Below are 18,017 nucleotides of genomic sequence, written 5' to 3'. Positions count from 1 at the left end.
ATATATTGTGTCATATAACATCATGTTTAGACACAAGAAATACTATACCTACCTTAAACTAATCTTACTGGGGAGATATGCTTGAGCCCCTGTCATTCTTTGCTACTGTTTTGAAGTCGGGGTGTCGACAAAAGAACGATGGTACCTCCGTATGTCAGGGTGAGTGGCTGGGTGTGAATGTGTCTGCACCCAACTGTACTGCAGAGGTAACGTTCATTTCAAGAAAGCCACCTTCAGGAAAAGGAATTCTGAGCATCTTTCCATGAGCAGCTTCCTCCTAAGCTAAGAGACTAGATCTCTGGAACCAGGCTCAAGCGTGGTATGCAAACGCAGTGCTGTTACACATTTAGTAGCTATACCAAGACTCCCATACAAAGGTTTGGAGGAGAATATGTATCTCCTTCATCAGGTCAGGATAATCCAAATTCCATTGAAAGATCCATAAACAGGGAAACTTGGGATCATTACTGGCCTTGTATTTTAAAAAACTAGCAACACTGGATTTTTATATATGTGTATATATATAAAAATAGGCTCTTAAAAAACATGTACAATTTTGTCCATCTATCCAGATGATCTCAACAGGATGCTATGTGCTTTCAATGGGAGATGCAATTTAAGAAGTACACAGAAACCTGGTTACTCCCAAACCTAAAAACTTCCATTGCCCTCCCTCTATACCCTCTCAAATTCTACTCTGTTATTTTTCATATGCAGGGATTGAAACTGCCCAGAAGATACACTTCAGCAGAAGATACAATCAAGATGAGTGGCCCAAGGGGTTTAAGTAGCATTTTAAGTAAATTTTAATAATGACCTCTTTATTGTTGCCATTAACCCTCCTAATGGTTCTCCCAATATTTTCTTTGCTCTCCTGAATTGAAGACTTTCAGGTATGAGAGAGATTTTCTAGCATTCCTCATCATTAGTGCATCTGACAGTTACCCAAAGCTTAATGTCAGTGGCACACATGGAGATTACACTGATTTCTCCTTTCTTTAAGTTACTCCTGAAGAAGCTGGCTAAAAAAAAAAATAAAAATTCCCAGCACCAGTCCTTGAGAGACTCCATTATAGACTCTTCTCTACCCTGAACAGTGAGAATTAATCTCTCTTCTTTCTGTACATACAACAGCTTTATGGGTCCCCGTTAAGGGACCTATCTAGTGGTTCTATGGCAAATTAGTTTCTGTAATATCTCTTCATGTGAAATCTTGTTAAAGCAGTTTGCGATGCCTATTTGACACTCTCACAGCACTTCTCTCCAAAATACTGACTTAAAGTTATGCACAATTGTTTCAAAATGGCACCCACGTTTTCTTCATAAAAAGAGTGGACATTCAAAAACACTGACAGTAATTGTTTACGTACTCTCCCTTTTAAGATTTAAATAATGAATGATCTATTAGTATCCTTGCATTAATCTACAACAACATGGCTTTACAGCCACAGTTTTTTCAACATACTTTTAAGAACTGTGTTTACCAAGATAACTTCTTCATTGTTATGTGCAAACTTTCATGTTACGGTAAGTAAGAGTAATCAATGAGTTCCTCTGAGAAAGAAAATTTGTAATATTTAATGTATGAATTACTGGAAGGTGACAGAAGAAAATTTTTGCATGTTCTGTCACACATCTAACCTATGGATTTTGGGGTTTTTTTCCAAAATTCATGCTTGGTTGGCTTTTTTTTTTACATTTTATAACTTTCCCAGTATTTCTGGGTTTACCTGGATTTCATTTTTCTTTTAGCTTTCCAGCATGACCTTCCAACATTTCCTTCTTTAATTTTTGTCTCAGTAAATCTAAATCTCTCTCTGACAGAATCTCTCTTAATTGTCTGTATACTTATTTTTCACTAAAGACCGATCCTTTCGGAGGATGTTATTTATTAGAAAATAAGTGAAAAATCATCTTCTGTATTTTATTTAACAAATGCTATATCTTCATCTCTGTGACTTTTGAATGAGCAGGTATATATTGTTGACTTTCCCAGGGCAGTGTAAATGCTATTAACTCATCTTCACTGTTTCCAAAGATTCAAGTTTTTCATGCTTTTTTTTTAGAAGACTGTTTAGAAATAATTTGCAAACAAAAATATCTCTAACTGTATTTTTTCACACAATTCCTAGACAAAATAAAACAACTGAAATATACAATAGCAATGAATGCTATTTATCATTCCATTATTCTTATCTTTCTCAATTTTTTACAATTTGTACAAATATTGCTTTTTGTATTGTTGTATTATTGCACCATTTAGTAGACATTTTACTAGGCTGCTGCACCCTGAAAAGTTGCCCTTTTTCATCATGTCTGATTATGCATGTGATCATGTGTGGCTGCAGTGAAAATCACTGTTCTGGGAGGTTATACTGTTTTCAGACTCCATGTGCTCTTCTTTTTGAAAACACTGCAAAAAATGCATGTGATAGCACAATTTGACTTTATAAATTATTTGGCCTCCTTTTTCTCTTGGATAAACTTGATCTCAAAGATAAAGGTTCAAAGATAACCAGCAAGAACAAATATTACCAGGGGGTAAAATGTATACTGGGACAAGCAGGACATTAGTGCCCCCTAATGAAATTGAAAGCTTGTTGAATAAAGTCAGATATTAAATAAATGGCAGGAAAATATTTTAAGAAATAAAAAACTAATCAAATTAATTTAAACAAACTAAATTTATTTTTCATGTCTTTTCTTTTAGAAGGAGCCATCTATCATTATTATTCTTTGTTACTTCCTGGAAAAATAGAAAGAAACTAGGGTTGATATCAACACTAATTTCCATTTGGTATAAAAGATGCATGACTCTGCTAATTCAGCATTTAGAGATTCTGCAGATTACATCTGCATTACTGTCACCTTAAATCACTGAAAACCTGTTAGATCTATCGGTCCTTATTACTCCAGAGCGGAGTCTTGGAGGTTGGTGTCCTGTGGTGGTTTGACCCTGGCTGGGGGTCAGATGCCCATCAAAGCTGCTCTATCACTCACTCCCCTTTTCAGCTGGAAGGGAGAGAAAATACATATCGAGAGGCTCAGGAGTCGAGATAAGGACAGGGAGAGATCATTCCGCAATCAGTGTCATGAGCACAACAGACTCAACACAGAAGAAAGGAAAGAAAACTCTCTAATTGATGACACTGCACTGCACACCCAGTGACACCAGTCAGGTAATGAAAAGTGCGAGCAGATATTAAAGCCCCTCCCCCCACCCCTCCCTTCTTAGCAGACTTCCCTTTAGTCATGATTTCTCTTCTTTCTCCCTCCTTGGGATAGCATGGCAGGGGTGGGGGTGTGTGGAAATATTCCTCACCCCCTTCCCCTGCTGCACTGGGGGGTCCCACCCACAGGACACAGTCCTCCACAAACTTCTCCAACACAAGTCCTTGTGTTTCTGACGGGGCTTCTGCTGCCCCAACGTGACTCACATCTATGGGGTACAATTTGTCAGGCCCAGACTGCTCCAGCCTGGTCCCCCACAGAGTCAGAAGCCCCCCCATACTACCTGCTCCAGCGTGGGCCTCTCCCTCAGTGGTCTGTAGGTTCTGCCAGCAGCTTGCCCCCATGGGGGCCACAGCATCTTCCATATGTTTCCACCTGCTCCAGGATGGGGCCTCTCCACAGGCTGCAGGTGGGGTCTCAGCCTTTTCCATGGGCTGCAGGGGGACACCCGCTCCACCATGGGTTTCTTCTTGGGCTGCAGGGGCATCTTTCTCTCCAGCACCTGGGGCGCCTCCTCCCCTGCCATCCCTGACGTTGGTGCCTGCACAGCTCATTACATCTTCTCACTCCTTTGTCCGGTCGCAAAAAGTGGCTGCTTGGGTTTTTTTCTCCTAAATGTGATTCCCAGAGGCGCTGGGACCATCACTGATGGGCTCAGCCTTGATCAGTGGTGGGTCTGGCCTTGAGCCCAGCTGGTATTTGCTCTGTGGGGCTTGCAGAGAGCTTCTGGCTGCTGCTTGCAGAAGCCACCCCTGAAGATCCCCTTCTCCACCAGAACCTGCCATGCAAAACTGTGACAGTCCCCAAGATAATAGATATATACAGATTTTTTTTTTCAGTTGGTAGCAACAGGAAAACATTGTGATATGGTTTTACACTAACAATGATACGTTAGGGGGTATGTACAAAGCAACCTAATCTCCAAGCTTTAAGTTAAAGACGACTATTTTGCGATGGAAAATTAAATTTTCCATTTAAAGTTTTAATAATTGGCAGAGGTATGAGAGAAGGAATTGGATTCTTTTTTTATGAACACAATTGCCAGCTTGGTTCCATGTCTGTAGTCTTTTATCACTTCTATGTGTAAATGAAAAAGATCAGAAATTTCAAATCCATTTGCAGGGCTAGTACTTAATAAAACAAAATTTTAATGGTAAATCAATTTAAAATGGGTTGCTTATGCAAAGTCAGTAAAATGCAGTGATGGCTAAGTTCTGACATTTCTATTGAAATAACTGACATATCTATTAGCTGATAAATATCTGTTAGATAAATACAAGCTAAAATGCTGAAATGCCTTCTTGTAGAATATATGGAAGCATCCCCTTGCCGTTCCCTGTCCTATCTGTCCCATTAGGGAAAAAATATTTTATGAAATCTGAAATAGTGTTCTCATGTAAATGGAATTTTTTAAGGCCTGATTTTTGGCAGTGTTGTCATTTGATCAGTTTCTAATATTTTTTAACTTTTTGCCATGTTTCAGACTAACTTAAAAGAACTGTTTTTCTTTTTTTTTATTTTCCTCCAAATGTACCAAACCTGTGAGAATTGATTTAGATTTGTATGTAAATCCTTTCATGCAGAGCAGTCCCATGTCTCAGTTCTCCAGTTTTCATTTGGTTTTGAGTGGCATTTCTGATTTTTAAATGAAAACCATTTGAGGCTGAAAGCTTTTCATAGAAAAAATAAAATATAATTTTTAATATTTCATATGTTCTATTTGGTATCAGGGTTGGGTTTTTTTTTCGCATTTTGGATAGATATTAAAATAAAGTCACCTAGTATTTTAAAAACATAAAGTTACAAAGCTTTTTACCATTCATCATCTTGGGAGCATTTATATTGTTTGGAGATAGTATTATATCTGTAGTGCTCAGAGTGGGTAATGAGGAACAATATGAACACAATGACCAAAATTTGAACTCCTGTTCAAATAGACAAGTCCAATTATATGAACCTTTGAGAAAGTAATTACATGCTTAGTTGACCTCATTTTCAAAACCCAAGAGCATTTTCCTCATCATTCTCTTATGTCAGGTACTGTTAAAATAATTATCATGAAAAAAATAAGAAATGCATTGTACATTCTTTATTTTATTTCTCCCTCACCTTGTCAAATGTCCAATGTGAAAAGTTAATTTGGTGCAATAAGCTAAACGGAGGTCTAACCTGGATGCTTTTCCGTATGTGTTTAAAAGAATATAAATTTACTTCAGTAGTTATCTTGCAGGTCAAGTACAGAGAACAAGAAAATAGAGTCATCAAACCATTTAATGATCTAACTTCTCTTCTGTATTACTTTGCTGGAGGGATCTTGAAAGATGAAGTAGAAGTTTACTTATCATTCCTTGTCCCCAAAACAAACACATAATTTTTCAAAAGTTTCTGCACTGATGCAATTCTTCCTCTACAAGTCAGGCCCAGTTTCTAGTAAAAGTTTTACCAAAAATTCTAAAAGGAAAAGAGCAAGATGGAAGCCAACTTCTTTTGGAATTATGTGCAGAGTATTTTTAACATCAAAAAGTGTCAGGCTGTCAAAATGCTTTCTAATGTGTATTTAAAGAGACCGAGCTTATGTTTATATCTGACACACTGAGCACTAGGTAAATGTTCATCAGCACTTTTCTACATCATCTTTGGCCTCAGTTTTTTCCTCATTTTGTGTACTTTTTATACGAGTGAACTCCAAGGCTTTTCAGATTTACTTCTCCCAATTTTCTCCTTTAAATTGTCTGACCTCTCTTTTCCCTTTGCTTTAGCTGATGTGGCCAGCCAGAAATAACCCCTATGAGGTGATAACAAATGGCATAATGATGGAGATACTTGAGTTCCTTATGGTGTGCTTTCCAGAATCTCAATCAATTAAGAGTGCTGCCAAATCCATAATATCGGTACACAGGAGTACAAATGTTTCATAAAACCAGATTGGATTTCACCTACGGATTTCCCAAATCACTTCACAGGCTTATGGGCCAATTATCTTTGTCTTTGTAGTATTGGTTATACAGGTTAGAAATAATTATTTCTTCTTTGGCCCTCCTTACTCTTTCTGCTATGGACATTCATGGTTAGGGTTTTCCAGAGTTATAATAAAAGAGATCTCTTTTTTTGCCTTAAAAAACAGAGACTGAGCAAGATGACCTTGAGACTGGGACTTTTAAAGCATTTACATTTCTGAGAGAGAGGCACTATTAACATTCTTTATAGCTAAATCTTAATGATCTTGTAAGTACCTTACGTTAGCTGATCTGCAGAACAGGGGATAGTATTACTTAGCAACTTCCAAGATCCTAAGTCAGCATTTAAACATGAAATTTCCCATTTCTCATATTATTTTCTCACACACACTCAAAATCAGTTTGCTGTCTAGCACCGGCAACCTTGGGAAAGATTGCTGGAAACTAGAAAAAAGGGTGAGGATGCATTTCAATGGCTGTTGTTGAATATTTAAAACCAGTATTTCTCCCCATTCATTGCAAATGTTACAGATATCATGAAATGGTTTAGATTGGATGGAAAGATGTTAGACTAGTCCTTATTTAAGCCTCTGTTGAATAACTTTTTTCTTTTCTGTGTTTTGTGGCCCTTGACAGGGAAACATTTTATATGAATTTTCTATTCCTTATTTAGAAATAAATACATACCGACAAAAACCTGCATTTTGGTATAGAAAAGCAGTTTTCATTTATTCTGTCATTGTGACAAAAAGCTAAGGACAATGGAGGAGAAACATTTCCCTGACATTTTTGTTTTCTTTTCAAGGCCTCCCTATTGGCCTATAAGGCACAAATCTGTATACACAGTAATGTCTCTATAGTTCCTTAATACTGTCTATGAATTTACACTGTACTGAAGTTACCACTGTTTTTATCTACTGCTCCACTCCGGCTTTTACACTAATTCAATCAGAACAGCAATAATACTGCTACTTCCTCCTGACCTTTGTCTTTTTACCTGCTTATTTTGCCATTCAGTGTTATCAGTCGAGTTAAGACTCTGATTCTTTCCCATGTGTGCTGTATCTGTTCCTGCCTTGTCTATTGACTTGTCACAGAGAACTTTGCATTGGCATGCTGTCTTCATTATTCAGGTGGTTCATGCTATTTTCTCTTTTCTTCTGTCACCAGCCTCCACTGACTCGTGTTTTATTTTTACTGATTGCTATTATCTTCACTTCGCTTCTATGATCTACTCTTTTTTTTCTCCTAATATTAAAGGGGAATATGTGGGAAGCATGTGTATATAGCACAAACAAAAAGCTGGTTGATTCAATAATGACTAAGTAGTTTATTCCCTGAATGGAAGGCAATATGTTACACTCAGCTCACCTGATTTTAACTACCTAAAAATTAGACATTCATTTAAATTTTCTATGATATTACTTTAGTCTTAGAGTTACTGACTGTCTCCAGAAGAAAATTCTTCCCCTCACCATTAAATTTTTAAGTTAGGTGAAAGTCTTCACAGAATCACAGAATTGAACAGGTTGGAAAAGACCTTTGAGATCATCGAGTCCAACCATACCTTTCCTCTACTAAACCATACACCTGAGCACTTCATCTACCTGCCTTTTAAATATAGCCAGGGATGGTGACTTAACTACCTCCCTGGTTAGCCTATTCCGATACCAAACAACCCTCAGTGAAGAACTTTGTCCTACTGTCTAATCTGAACCTGGCCTGGCACAGCTTGAGGTCATTCCCCCTTGTTCTATCACCTGTCACTTGGGTGAAGAGACCAACACCCATTTCTCTACAACCTCCTTTCAGGCAATTGTAGGTGGTGATAAGGTCTTCCCTCAGCCTCTTCTTCCCCAGGATAAATAGTCCCAGTTCCCTTAGCCACTCCTTGTAAGGTTTGCTCTCCATCCTCTTCACCAGCCTTATTGTCTTTGAACACACTCCAGGACCTGAATGTCTTTCTTGTAGTGAGGGGCCCAAAACTGAACACAGCACTTGAGGTGCAGCCTCACCAATGCCAAGTACAGGGGCACAATCACTTCGCTGGCCCTGCTGGTCATGCTGTTTTTGATACAAGGCAGGATGCCATTGGCCTCCGTGGCCGCCCGGGCACACTGCTGGCTCATATTAAGTCTGCTGTCAAACAACACCCCCAGGTCCTTCTCCACCAGGCAGCTTTCCAGCCACTCTTCCCCAAGCCTATAGTGCTGCATGGGGTTGTTATGTCCCAAGTACAGGACTCTGCACTTGGCCTTGTTGAACCTCATCCCGTTGGCCTCAGCCCATCCAGCCAGCCTGTTCAGATCCCTTTGAAGAGCCTCCCTACCCTCAAGCAAATCCACACATCCTCCCAGCTTATTGTTGTCCTCAAACTTACTGAGGGAACAGTCAATCCCTTCATCCAGGTCATTCCTAAAGACACTGAAGAGGACTGGACCCAGGATTGAGCCCTGGGGAACACCACTCATGACTGGCCTCCAGCTGGATTTAGCTCCATTTACCACAAGTCTTTGGGGGGGGGAGGGGGGGGGAGGGGTGTGAATGTAGTTTTTTTTGTGGTGGTCTTTTAAAAAAAATTAAAAAGTCTTCCTTCAAACTATGGGCAAGGTAATATATTCCACTTTTGCTTTCTGTAGAATTTTTTTCCCACCATGCCAGTCTGAAGAATTACAACTGCTAATGACACAAGTGCATTTTTAATTACTTTCCTGATATGGATCATTTAACATGGAGATAGATTGGTTTCCAGCAATCCATTTGGATCATTTCATTGAACAGTTAATTGTAATTCATATTTCTGAAACCTCTTCAAGGGTTGTATAAAATCCATGGGGGGTTTTATGTTGACTTGGGAGTTTTTTTTAACTTTTTGTTATAGGCTTATTGGAAGTCAGAATTTAATTAAATTGTGACCATACAAAACAGCATAGATATTAGCTTATACGATAGGAATCTAAAACTCCTCAGAACCCTTTGTCAGAGTTTTATTATGGTCTTCCATATAAAGTAAATGTATCAGTTACTTAACTGCATTCAGTTATGCTTTACTGTATTTAGTACATTACATGTCCTATCTGCTTAGTGATCACTGCTGGGAAACTGATTTCTTGTCAGGTGTGTATGTTAAAGTTCTTGGGGTAGTTCCTTAGAGCAAATGCCCTTCCAGGTGATTCCACGAGCAAATCTTCCTACAAGCAGATCTTCCAATACAATTTGATCTATCAGATATCAACTCAGCGTTTTTAACAACTGTTATTTCAAAGTATATTTAGAACCCAAATTTGAGGGATATTTAAGGACTGAAAGCGGGTATCAGTGTTCAGTTCTGTTCTCTATCTTCCCACTTTCAACATACCCTAGCCTAATGGAGACCTACATTACCTTGGCCTCCGTGCAGTTATATATGTTACATGACCCTGAAACCAGGTTGGTTTTTTGGTTTGATTTTGGAGGGAGTTGGTTGGTTTTTTTTTTTTAATTAACTGAATGACTGTGGTAGGTGGAATGGAGACATTGTTCCTTCATACCTTTAATGGCTAAAATAGAGGTCTCTCCAAATGTATTGAACATTTTTATGTTCTACAGCATAGTTTTTGCATCATCTCTAATCCAATTAAAAAAAAATCCCCACTTATTACTTACATCTTTAATACTGTATACACTTTTAAAATTTTTTGATCTTGTCAAATAACCTCTGGATAAGGAATACTATCCTAGAAAACTGAGGATTCGGCAAGTCCTCCAAGTTGGATTATCCTGGAAAGGAGTGAAAATAAGGTGTATACAAAGATGATTTAGACCTCCGCTAAGACATGAGTCCTCTGCCAAACTATTTATTGTTGGGTCAAATATACATGAGAAGATGTTTAAAGATAAAATAGCACATCAGTGATGTATATTATGCCAGTCTTAGTCAAGCAATATTAAATAAGGGATTATACAAAGAAGCGTATTTTTACTACTAAAAATTCTGATAACTTGCTTAGTAAATGAGGTCCATGTTTTTCATTCCATATAACATTTCACAGCTGGCTGATCACTACCACACATCTTCCTCATTTTTGATAAATGCAGTTGGAAGAGTAAAAGGTAATCATTACATAGGATTTGAATATTTTAAATAGAGAATTACTGGGAAGTTGTGCTACCATATGAGCTCCCTTTTAAATTTCTCTTTATGATGCAATAGTAAGAAGCAAGCTCATAGTCTGTTTCTGCACTTTCACTGCAGATCCACTGATTTGGTTTTCTACCTTCCTCTGTGGAAGTCTGCATAGCAAAAGGGACAAATCACTTAAGATACCTGGAAACAGCTCCAATAAAAAAGCTCATTTTGATTTCATTTTGAGAGGGGAGGGCAAGTCTGTGTGGGTAACCAAAACATTTTCCCACATATAGCTAGCTATAAATGGAATATCAGGCTTTAGGTATGTTTGTGATAGACTGGGTATTAGAGGGATTATCTGGACACAACATCCCCTCCTTTCTGTGTCAGCAGTTCTTTCACCCTGTGTTGGATGGAAATTGATTGAACAAGAAAATAAAGGCAGCCCAATAAAACATGTGGAGCTGCAGATGTGGGTGCAATATAAATGAACTAAATTGTGAATCCATTGGGCTTCTACTACAGCAATGTCCTACTTCTTTAAAAATTACTTGATCTCAAATTTCACTAGTATAACTGTAGTAATAATTTTTCAAAATTATCAATTACCAATACTTAAGTAATATTTAAATACTTGGTTATCTGGTTTTGAACACATTAATAGAGTACTTACCTTTGTACCTTTTAAAATATTTTTAAGTCATGGTGTAATTGTTTTGTTATACAGTTCACAAGCATCATCACAAAACTAGAGCTTAGACAATAATACAAATTTTGTATTATTTTCTCCAGTGAATAATTTCTGTGCTGCAGCCTGTTTATGACCTGTAAATACTCATAATTTGCAGTAGATGGATATTCTCTCTAATTTGGTAGTACCATTGGTTAATGCTCACTCTTTTCCTGAATGGATCACATTTCACCAGTTTAGTCATGTAAGAAACCAACAAAATATGACTTTGAAGAGTCCTATCAGTCTGTAGAGGAAATGAAAGTGAAATATAAACTTCAGAATTATAATTAAAAGAAAAAGAAATACAGCTAAGTCTGCAGACTGAAAACAGGAAGACAAGTATTTAAATGAGAAATAAAAGAGTAGAAGCAAGTGAAGTCAATGGCTAGCGGAAAGCGTGCAGTTACTGAATGTACTTTTCATTAAGAGACATAGAAACAGCCTGACAGAAACCTTATAAAGTTCAACCAAATTCAACAAGTGCAAAGTCCTAAATGTGTGAGGGAATAACCCTATGTACCAGTACTGGCTTGGAGCTGAAAAGCTGGTAGGAGTGTCTAAGTGCTGCCGTCAGCTACCTAAAGTATGATTACAGCGAAAACAGAGCCAGACTCTTTTGCATAGCGAAAGCCCAAAAGGCAATAAACACAAATTGCAGAAACTGAACATCCAATAAGACATAAGGAAAAAAAAAATCACTGTTCAGGTAGGCAGTGCTTGCACAGGTGTTTTTTCCAATGTGGTTGTGGAGTCCTCTACCTTGGAGGTTTTCAGATCTTGCCTAGACATGGCCCTGAACAGCCTTATCTAATTTCAATTTGCCCTGCCTTGAGCAGGAGGTTGGGCCAGATGGCTTTCACAGGGTCCTTCCAGCATAAACTGCTCTGCTTTTATAATTCAAGACTAATGGTAAACTAGCATTGGCACAATGTTTAAGTCTGCTCCCCTCAATTTGAAGATTTATAAATTGATATGTGAAATTATAAGGTTTTATATTCTTTTTTAACCACCTCATAGTAATACAGACTGCACTGTGTGTTATAAACAAATTCATGAAAGAGCTTACTCTTAATTACTCTCAGCTCAGCATTCAGGGCTTGCCTGTTATTTACAGCTACCATGACCTTGTTGCCAGCTCCCGTTGTTTAACAAGTGAGTTCATCTGTAGGAGTCACAACTCCAATTGGAGACTACTAAGTTACGTCAGCATGTAATCAATGTGTATGAGCACACACACAACTTCACTATCACATATAAGGTGCTAGTAAAAGAACCACAGTGTAAATGCCCACAACCTTTACTAGCTCCTCTGATTAATCACTTCACCGTTAGGGCATAAATTCAGAATTTAGAATGCAGTGAGAACTTTGGGTGATGTGTTTATCTCTTACTAGTTGATATACAAATACGTATACAAAATACGAAAGAGAAATCCAAAGTCCATCTACACAAAACTCCTTAGTTTTGTGATAGAAGATGTCTGATTAGGAATTGACAGGAATAAACAAGTAGTGTTTCATGCAGCATGGAAGTGCAGTGAATTAACCTTAGCTGCCTGCCAGATGCCCACTCAGCTGCTTCCTCACTCCCTCTCCTCAAGAGGACAGAGGAAGAAAATAGGAAAGAAAAGCTTGTGACTAAAGACAGGGAGATTACTCACCAGTTATCATCACAGGCGAAACCAGACTCATACTCGGAAAAATAATTTAATTTATTGCCATCCACACACGGTGCAGGGGGACAGGGACTGAGGACTTGTTAATTCATGGCAGCTCCTCTCCGTCACTCCTTCCTCCTCACATTCTTCCCTTGCTTCAGTGGGCATCCTTCCCATGTGCTGCAGTCCTTCAGGATGAACCTGCTCCAGCAAGGAGTGTCTACAGGTGGTAGTTCCTTCACAAAATATCCACCTACACCACTGTGGTCTCTCTAGGGGCTGCAAGAGAGCCCTGCTGTGGTGTCTGGAGCACCTCCTGGAGTCTCCCTCATCCCCTTAGGGCTCACAGGGCCATTTCTCACCCTTTTCCCCTCAGCCCTGGCTGTCTGGCAGTGCTTTGCCCTTTCTTAGCCAGGCTTTCCCTGAGGTGCCACCATGGTGTCTGCGGGGCTCAGCCCTGCTCTGCACTGGGTGGGTTGGAGCCGGCTGGAACCAGATGTGTCTGGCACAGGGCAGCTCTGGCTGCACCTCCCAGAGGCCTCTGCAGCCCCTCACAGACGATGGGCATCCACACACAGTACAACAGTCATGTATTTATGCAATTCTGTTGGATGTGGAGTAACGTAACAAAGAAGTATAACTGAGAAAAAATAGGTATTTAGAGGTATTCTGAACTTCTGTGACAGAGTGAATGTTCAGAAAAGTATAGAAAATTAAATCCCTTGTAATGAGTATTAAAATTCTTGCTGAGTAATCACAAATAGTTAGAGATAACACTATGTCACAGTTCAGCGAAGTTTTCATCAGCACAGATTTAATCTTTTCTTATATGTTCATAAGTACATAAGCACACATTTATATTCATATATGTGTGTGTGTCATACACAATATATACGAAAGCAGTTCTTAGTCTAATTCATCTAGCATGATGACTGAAAGATCTCATCTGTTTGCAGGATAAAGACTGAGTTTGCTCTTGCTCTGTGAAGGCAATATGATTAAGCTGTCCTGAATTTTGTTGTAAAAACTTTTTTTAAGAAAATAATTATTTCTAATAATAGGAAATATTACTGAATTTCTTTCATTGGGTTAGGGTAATACACTAAATCTAAGTTATTAGTGTCAGGTCAAGACTATGATTATGTTTTAGAGTGCTTTAAATCTGATCAGTTGTGTTACAGATGTTTTCTCAAAGTTCTCAAAGACCAGGAAGAGAACTGTTATGTCATCCAAGAGTCTTATTTCAAGCCTTTCTAATTTCTTAATCAATTTCTGTTAATTTATAGGTAGTTAAACCCTCTTTCTTCCAAATATTGACTCAAACAGGTTTCCCTTACATTTTACAGGCAGGGATACAGCTGGTGTGTTCAGACTCTCCAGTTCCATAAGGAGAGATGAGAATACCATACTATAAATCTGGATTTAGGACCTCTATTCCAGTCAAAAACTGTAGCTTAAAGGACACAAAACATAAAATCAGTTTGATGGCACTCTTCTGGAGGTGGTTTACTCAAATTTTTACAGATTAAATTTGTAACAAAAATGTTTGGGCTGTACAACTCATTGTTTGTTTAATTTAGTCTTGCTTTATTATGGATGAAGCACTGGCCATCCACAATTCTTTAACTTTATCAAGGGCAATAAAATATTAAAAAGTATACATTTCATAATATCTCTGGTCAGTTCTCCAGATATGTGGTGAAGGAACCACACCTTACATAGATTAGATTTGTACTGCTGAACTACTGTTCAGTGCCAAACATATTGCTGAACTATGGCCCAGTTATAAACACCACATTTGCCACTACATTCTATATATATAAAATTACTTTTAAATAAACTTTTGAAGCAGAATAACAAAAACCAATGCAAATCTAGTGATCAGCTTTACATTTCTGTGGGTTCACTTATTTATTTGAGACATAATCTTAACTGTTTCTTATATGAAGAGATTTCTTCTTATTTGTATATCTTGTGCGTGAATATGACTGCTCAGGAATGTTGTAAAAACCTATGATAATGAAGTTTTATGGTGTAATCAATTTACAAGCGTTTCCTATAAATATCTGTTCATTTGGATTACCAGACTCCTTTCCAGGTTGTGTCGGTCTTTAATTCACACAAGCTTTCAAGACAGAAATGAAGCTAAAAAAATCATCTGATGAGAAATATGTTCCTCTTAGTTACTATGAAATTTTGTTTGCTTCTCTGTTTGTAGTTCTTGTGTGTGTTTCTGTTGGACTAATTGTACTTTCATGGTTATCATCCCAGGAGTCACATCAAGGTAAGTAGAAAACCTTTAGCATTTTCAGTTCTTCAGTAGATTTTCAGACTTTGAAGCCAGTGGTATTGTCATTGTAATTATATGTCATATTTCATGCCATGCTTTTAATGGTGGGAGGGGAGGGTGTGCATTCTGAGGGGAGAGGGTTACGTTTTCCTTCTCCTGTGGAAATTCATGTGAACAAAATAGGTAAAAATACAAGCACTTGTGGCATGTCCTGAAGCTATAAAAAACAATTTTCATATTTTAGACTTTTGGTGAGGTCCCTGTAATGTAATCTAAGCTACAAAGTTTTGGTTATTCAATTGTATTTATCAACTAGAGAAGGTAATATAGCAAATTGTGATTTTTTTATCATTTTTGTCCATGTATGAGTTTGGAGTCAGAAAGACATTGATAATCTACTGAACTCTGTAAGGAACTTTAGGTGTTCTACATCTCTTGGAATTCTTTCATTTTTATATTTAAAACAACCCACTTTATATAATCATAGAATCACAGAATCGTTTGGGTTGGAGGGGACCTCAAAGATCCAACCCCCACCGCCATGGGCAGGGACACCCTTCACTAGACCAGGTTGCCCAAAGCCCCATCCAACCTGGTCTTGAAACACCACCAGGGACAAAACACCTCCAGCTTTGCTGGGCAACCTGTCCCAGTGCTTTGCCACTCTCACATTGAAGAGTTTTTCCCTAATCTCTAATCTAAATCTACCCTCTTTTAGTTAAAACCCATTACCCCTTGTCCTATCACTACACTCCCTGATAAGGAGTCCTTCTCCATTTTTCCCTTAGGTTCCCTTTAAGTTGCAGTAAGGTTTCTCTGGAGCCTTCTCTTTCCAGGCTGAACAAGCCCAGATGTTCATAGAAGTGCTCCAGCTCTCTGATCATACTTGTTGCTCTCCTCAAGACTCACTCCAATAGCTCCATATCATTCTTACAGTTGGGACCCAAGAGCTGGATGCCGTAATCCAGGTGGGATCTTACCAGAGTGAAGGGGCAAAATCAACTCCTTTGACCACCTAGTGACAATTCTTTTGACAGTACCCAGATAAGGTTTGGCTTTCTAAGCTGTGAGCTCACAATGCCAGCTCTTGTTGAATTTTAACTCAATAAATAACCCCAGTCCTTCTCCTCAGGGCTGCTCTCAATCCATTCCCCATGCAACCTGTAGTGCTGCTTGGGATTGTGCTGACCCATGTGCAAAGCCTTGTACTTCGCCTTGTTGATTGTGGTGCAGTTTACACTGGCCTAAATGCAGTTCACACAGGCCCATTTATTTATGGGAGTAATCCATCAGTGTGAGAGACATCCTGCATCAGTCAGCCCCTAGTCCTATGTAAAGTCACTCTTAATATTTAGATAATGCTCAGAATGTGATAGAATCAAGCTTTTGATACTCAAAGTAAGCTAAATTTAAAAATGGACATAAGATGATTTTCAAACGTAACTGAAATTTTAGTACAGATATCTTGTGGATTTATGTTAACTGTGCCCTAGTGAGGTCACACCTGGAGTACTGTGTCCAGTTCTGGGCTCCCCACTACATGAGACATATGGAGTTACTGGAGAGAGTCCAGTGAAGGACTGAGATTGTGGAGTCTCCATCCTTTGAGATATTCAAAAGCTGCCTGGAGATTGCCCTGGCCAACTGGATGTAGATGGCCCTCCTTGAACAGAGGGGTTGGGCCAGATAACCTCCAGAGCTCTCTTGCAATCTCAACCCTCCTGTGATCTAGATTCTTTGTTGTAAGGTAATGTATTTAGGTCTATGGAGCCCTTGCAGCTAATAGCAAAGAGACTTTTTGGGATGGGGTGAAGGAAACCAGTTAGGAAAAAAATTCAAGAAACACATTTTTTCATTATCGTGATTTTTGAAGCTGCAAAACCGATTCTGCTTCATTGAAGTTTTTTGTGCCTTCATTAACTAAAAGTTCATACTATTTCATACTGAAGCAAATGCAGACTAAACCAGCTCTAAGGCATACTTTTAAAAAAACTTGTTTGTTCAGAATAGTTGTTTATTCCTTTAGTTGCTATTGCTTTTCATTACAGATTTTTAAATCTGTTTTCCCTACTGACATATATAACCATATAAAGGCCTTTGCTATTTAGAAACATTTGTTAAAATAAATTTGCAATTGTTATAGAGATAAAAGGCTTTCAAGAAGCAAAACTGGTCTACGGTTACTGGTTGATAGAGCAAATCAGTGCCACCAGGCTTAGTTTTCCATCAAAAGCTGTTTATGTTATTTATCTGCTATCCACTTTTGTATTATTTTTTTTATATGTTAATGTCTTCAAACACAACCTAAAAATACCATCAGTACAGTAACTGTTAAGCAAAAGGTGTTTTCTATCAATCAGCCACATTAATTCAGGTCTTATCTGAAAATTTCCAGTATTTTACACAGTGAGGAAATATTTTTAATGTATAATGAATTGCTTCATGCATATTTCATGTGCTGTACCATTAAAAATGAAGATTAAATTTGCAGTAAGGACCAGTTATCCAGTTTCTTCATTAATCCTGCCAGCATTTCATGCTATGTTGATAAGAAAGGTTAGGTCAAAACCAGTGTGTATTTATATAAAAAGTGTACAGCATTAAATATAGAAAGTGTGGAGTAGTAATTCTTAATACTTTTAATCCAGAACATGCAAAAAATTCATAATTTGCTATCATTCTTCTCATGTATTCATGAAACTATGTTCACAGTTGTACCTGTTATAAACTTTGAAAAATGTGTATCACTTTTAAAATCAGCACTAGGCAAAACATCTCTGATTACAAAGCAAAACAGAAAGCTGAAATATATTGTACTGAAGTTGTGTGTGGAATAAAATCTAACGTAACATTCTTCATTTATTTCTGTCTAATTCAAACCGTTTCATTTTATTTTTAATTATTTAGCTGAAGCAGATGGCAATACTGATAGCTACATGGGAACATTTAAAATACTGTCTGGGACATCGTTCACTTCTTTTTTGCAAGACAGATCATCAGCTAATTTCAAAGTCCTTGCCTTTGATGTTGAAGAATTGGTA

The 18,017-nt window shown here is 38.0% G+C and overlaps 1 protein-coding gene across 1 annotated transcript in view; it reads left to right on the top strand.

The window, feature by feature from the left end:
* Positions 1 to 14,825: 14,825 nt before the first annotated feature.
* Positions 14,826 to 18,017, top strand: part of TMPRSS15 (transmembrane serine protease 15) — a gene marked incomplete at both ends in the record, with an annotated part of 58,521 nt that continues 55,329 nt past the window's right edge. The window contains 2 exons of the mRNA XM_084279154.1: positions 14,826 to 14,970; positions 17,884 to 18,014. Coding sequence (XP_084135280.1) covers positions 14,826 to 14,970; positions 17,884 to 18,014 — 276 coding nt within the window. The remainder of the gene's footprint in view (positions 14,971 to 17,883; positions 18,015 to 18,017) is intronic.

Source organism: Gallinula chloropus (assembly GCF_964237585.1).
Source record: "Gallinula chloropus genome assembly, chromosome: 1".
Lineage (NCBI taxonomy): Eukaryota > Metazoa > Chordata > Aves > Gruiformes > Rallidae > Gallinula > Gallinula chloropus.
Note: the sequence above shows the minus strand (reverse complement) of the source record. Positions and strands in the feature narration are given on the sequence as shown.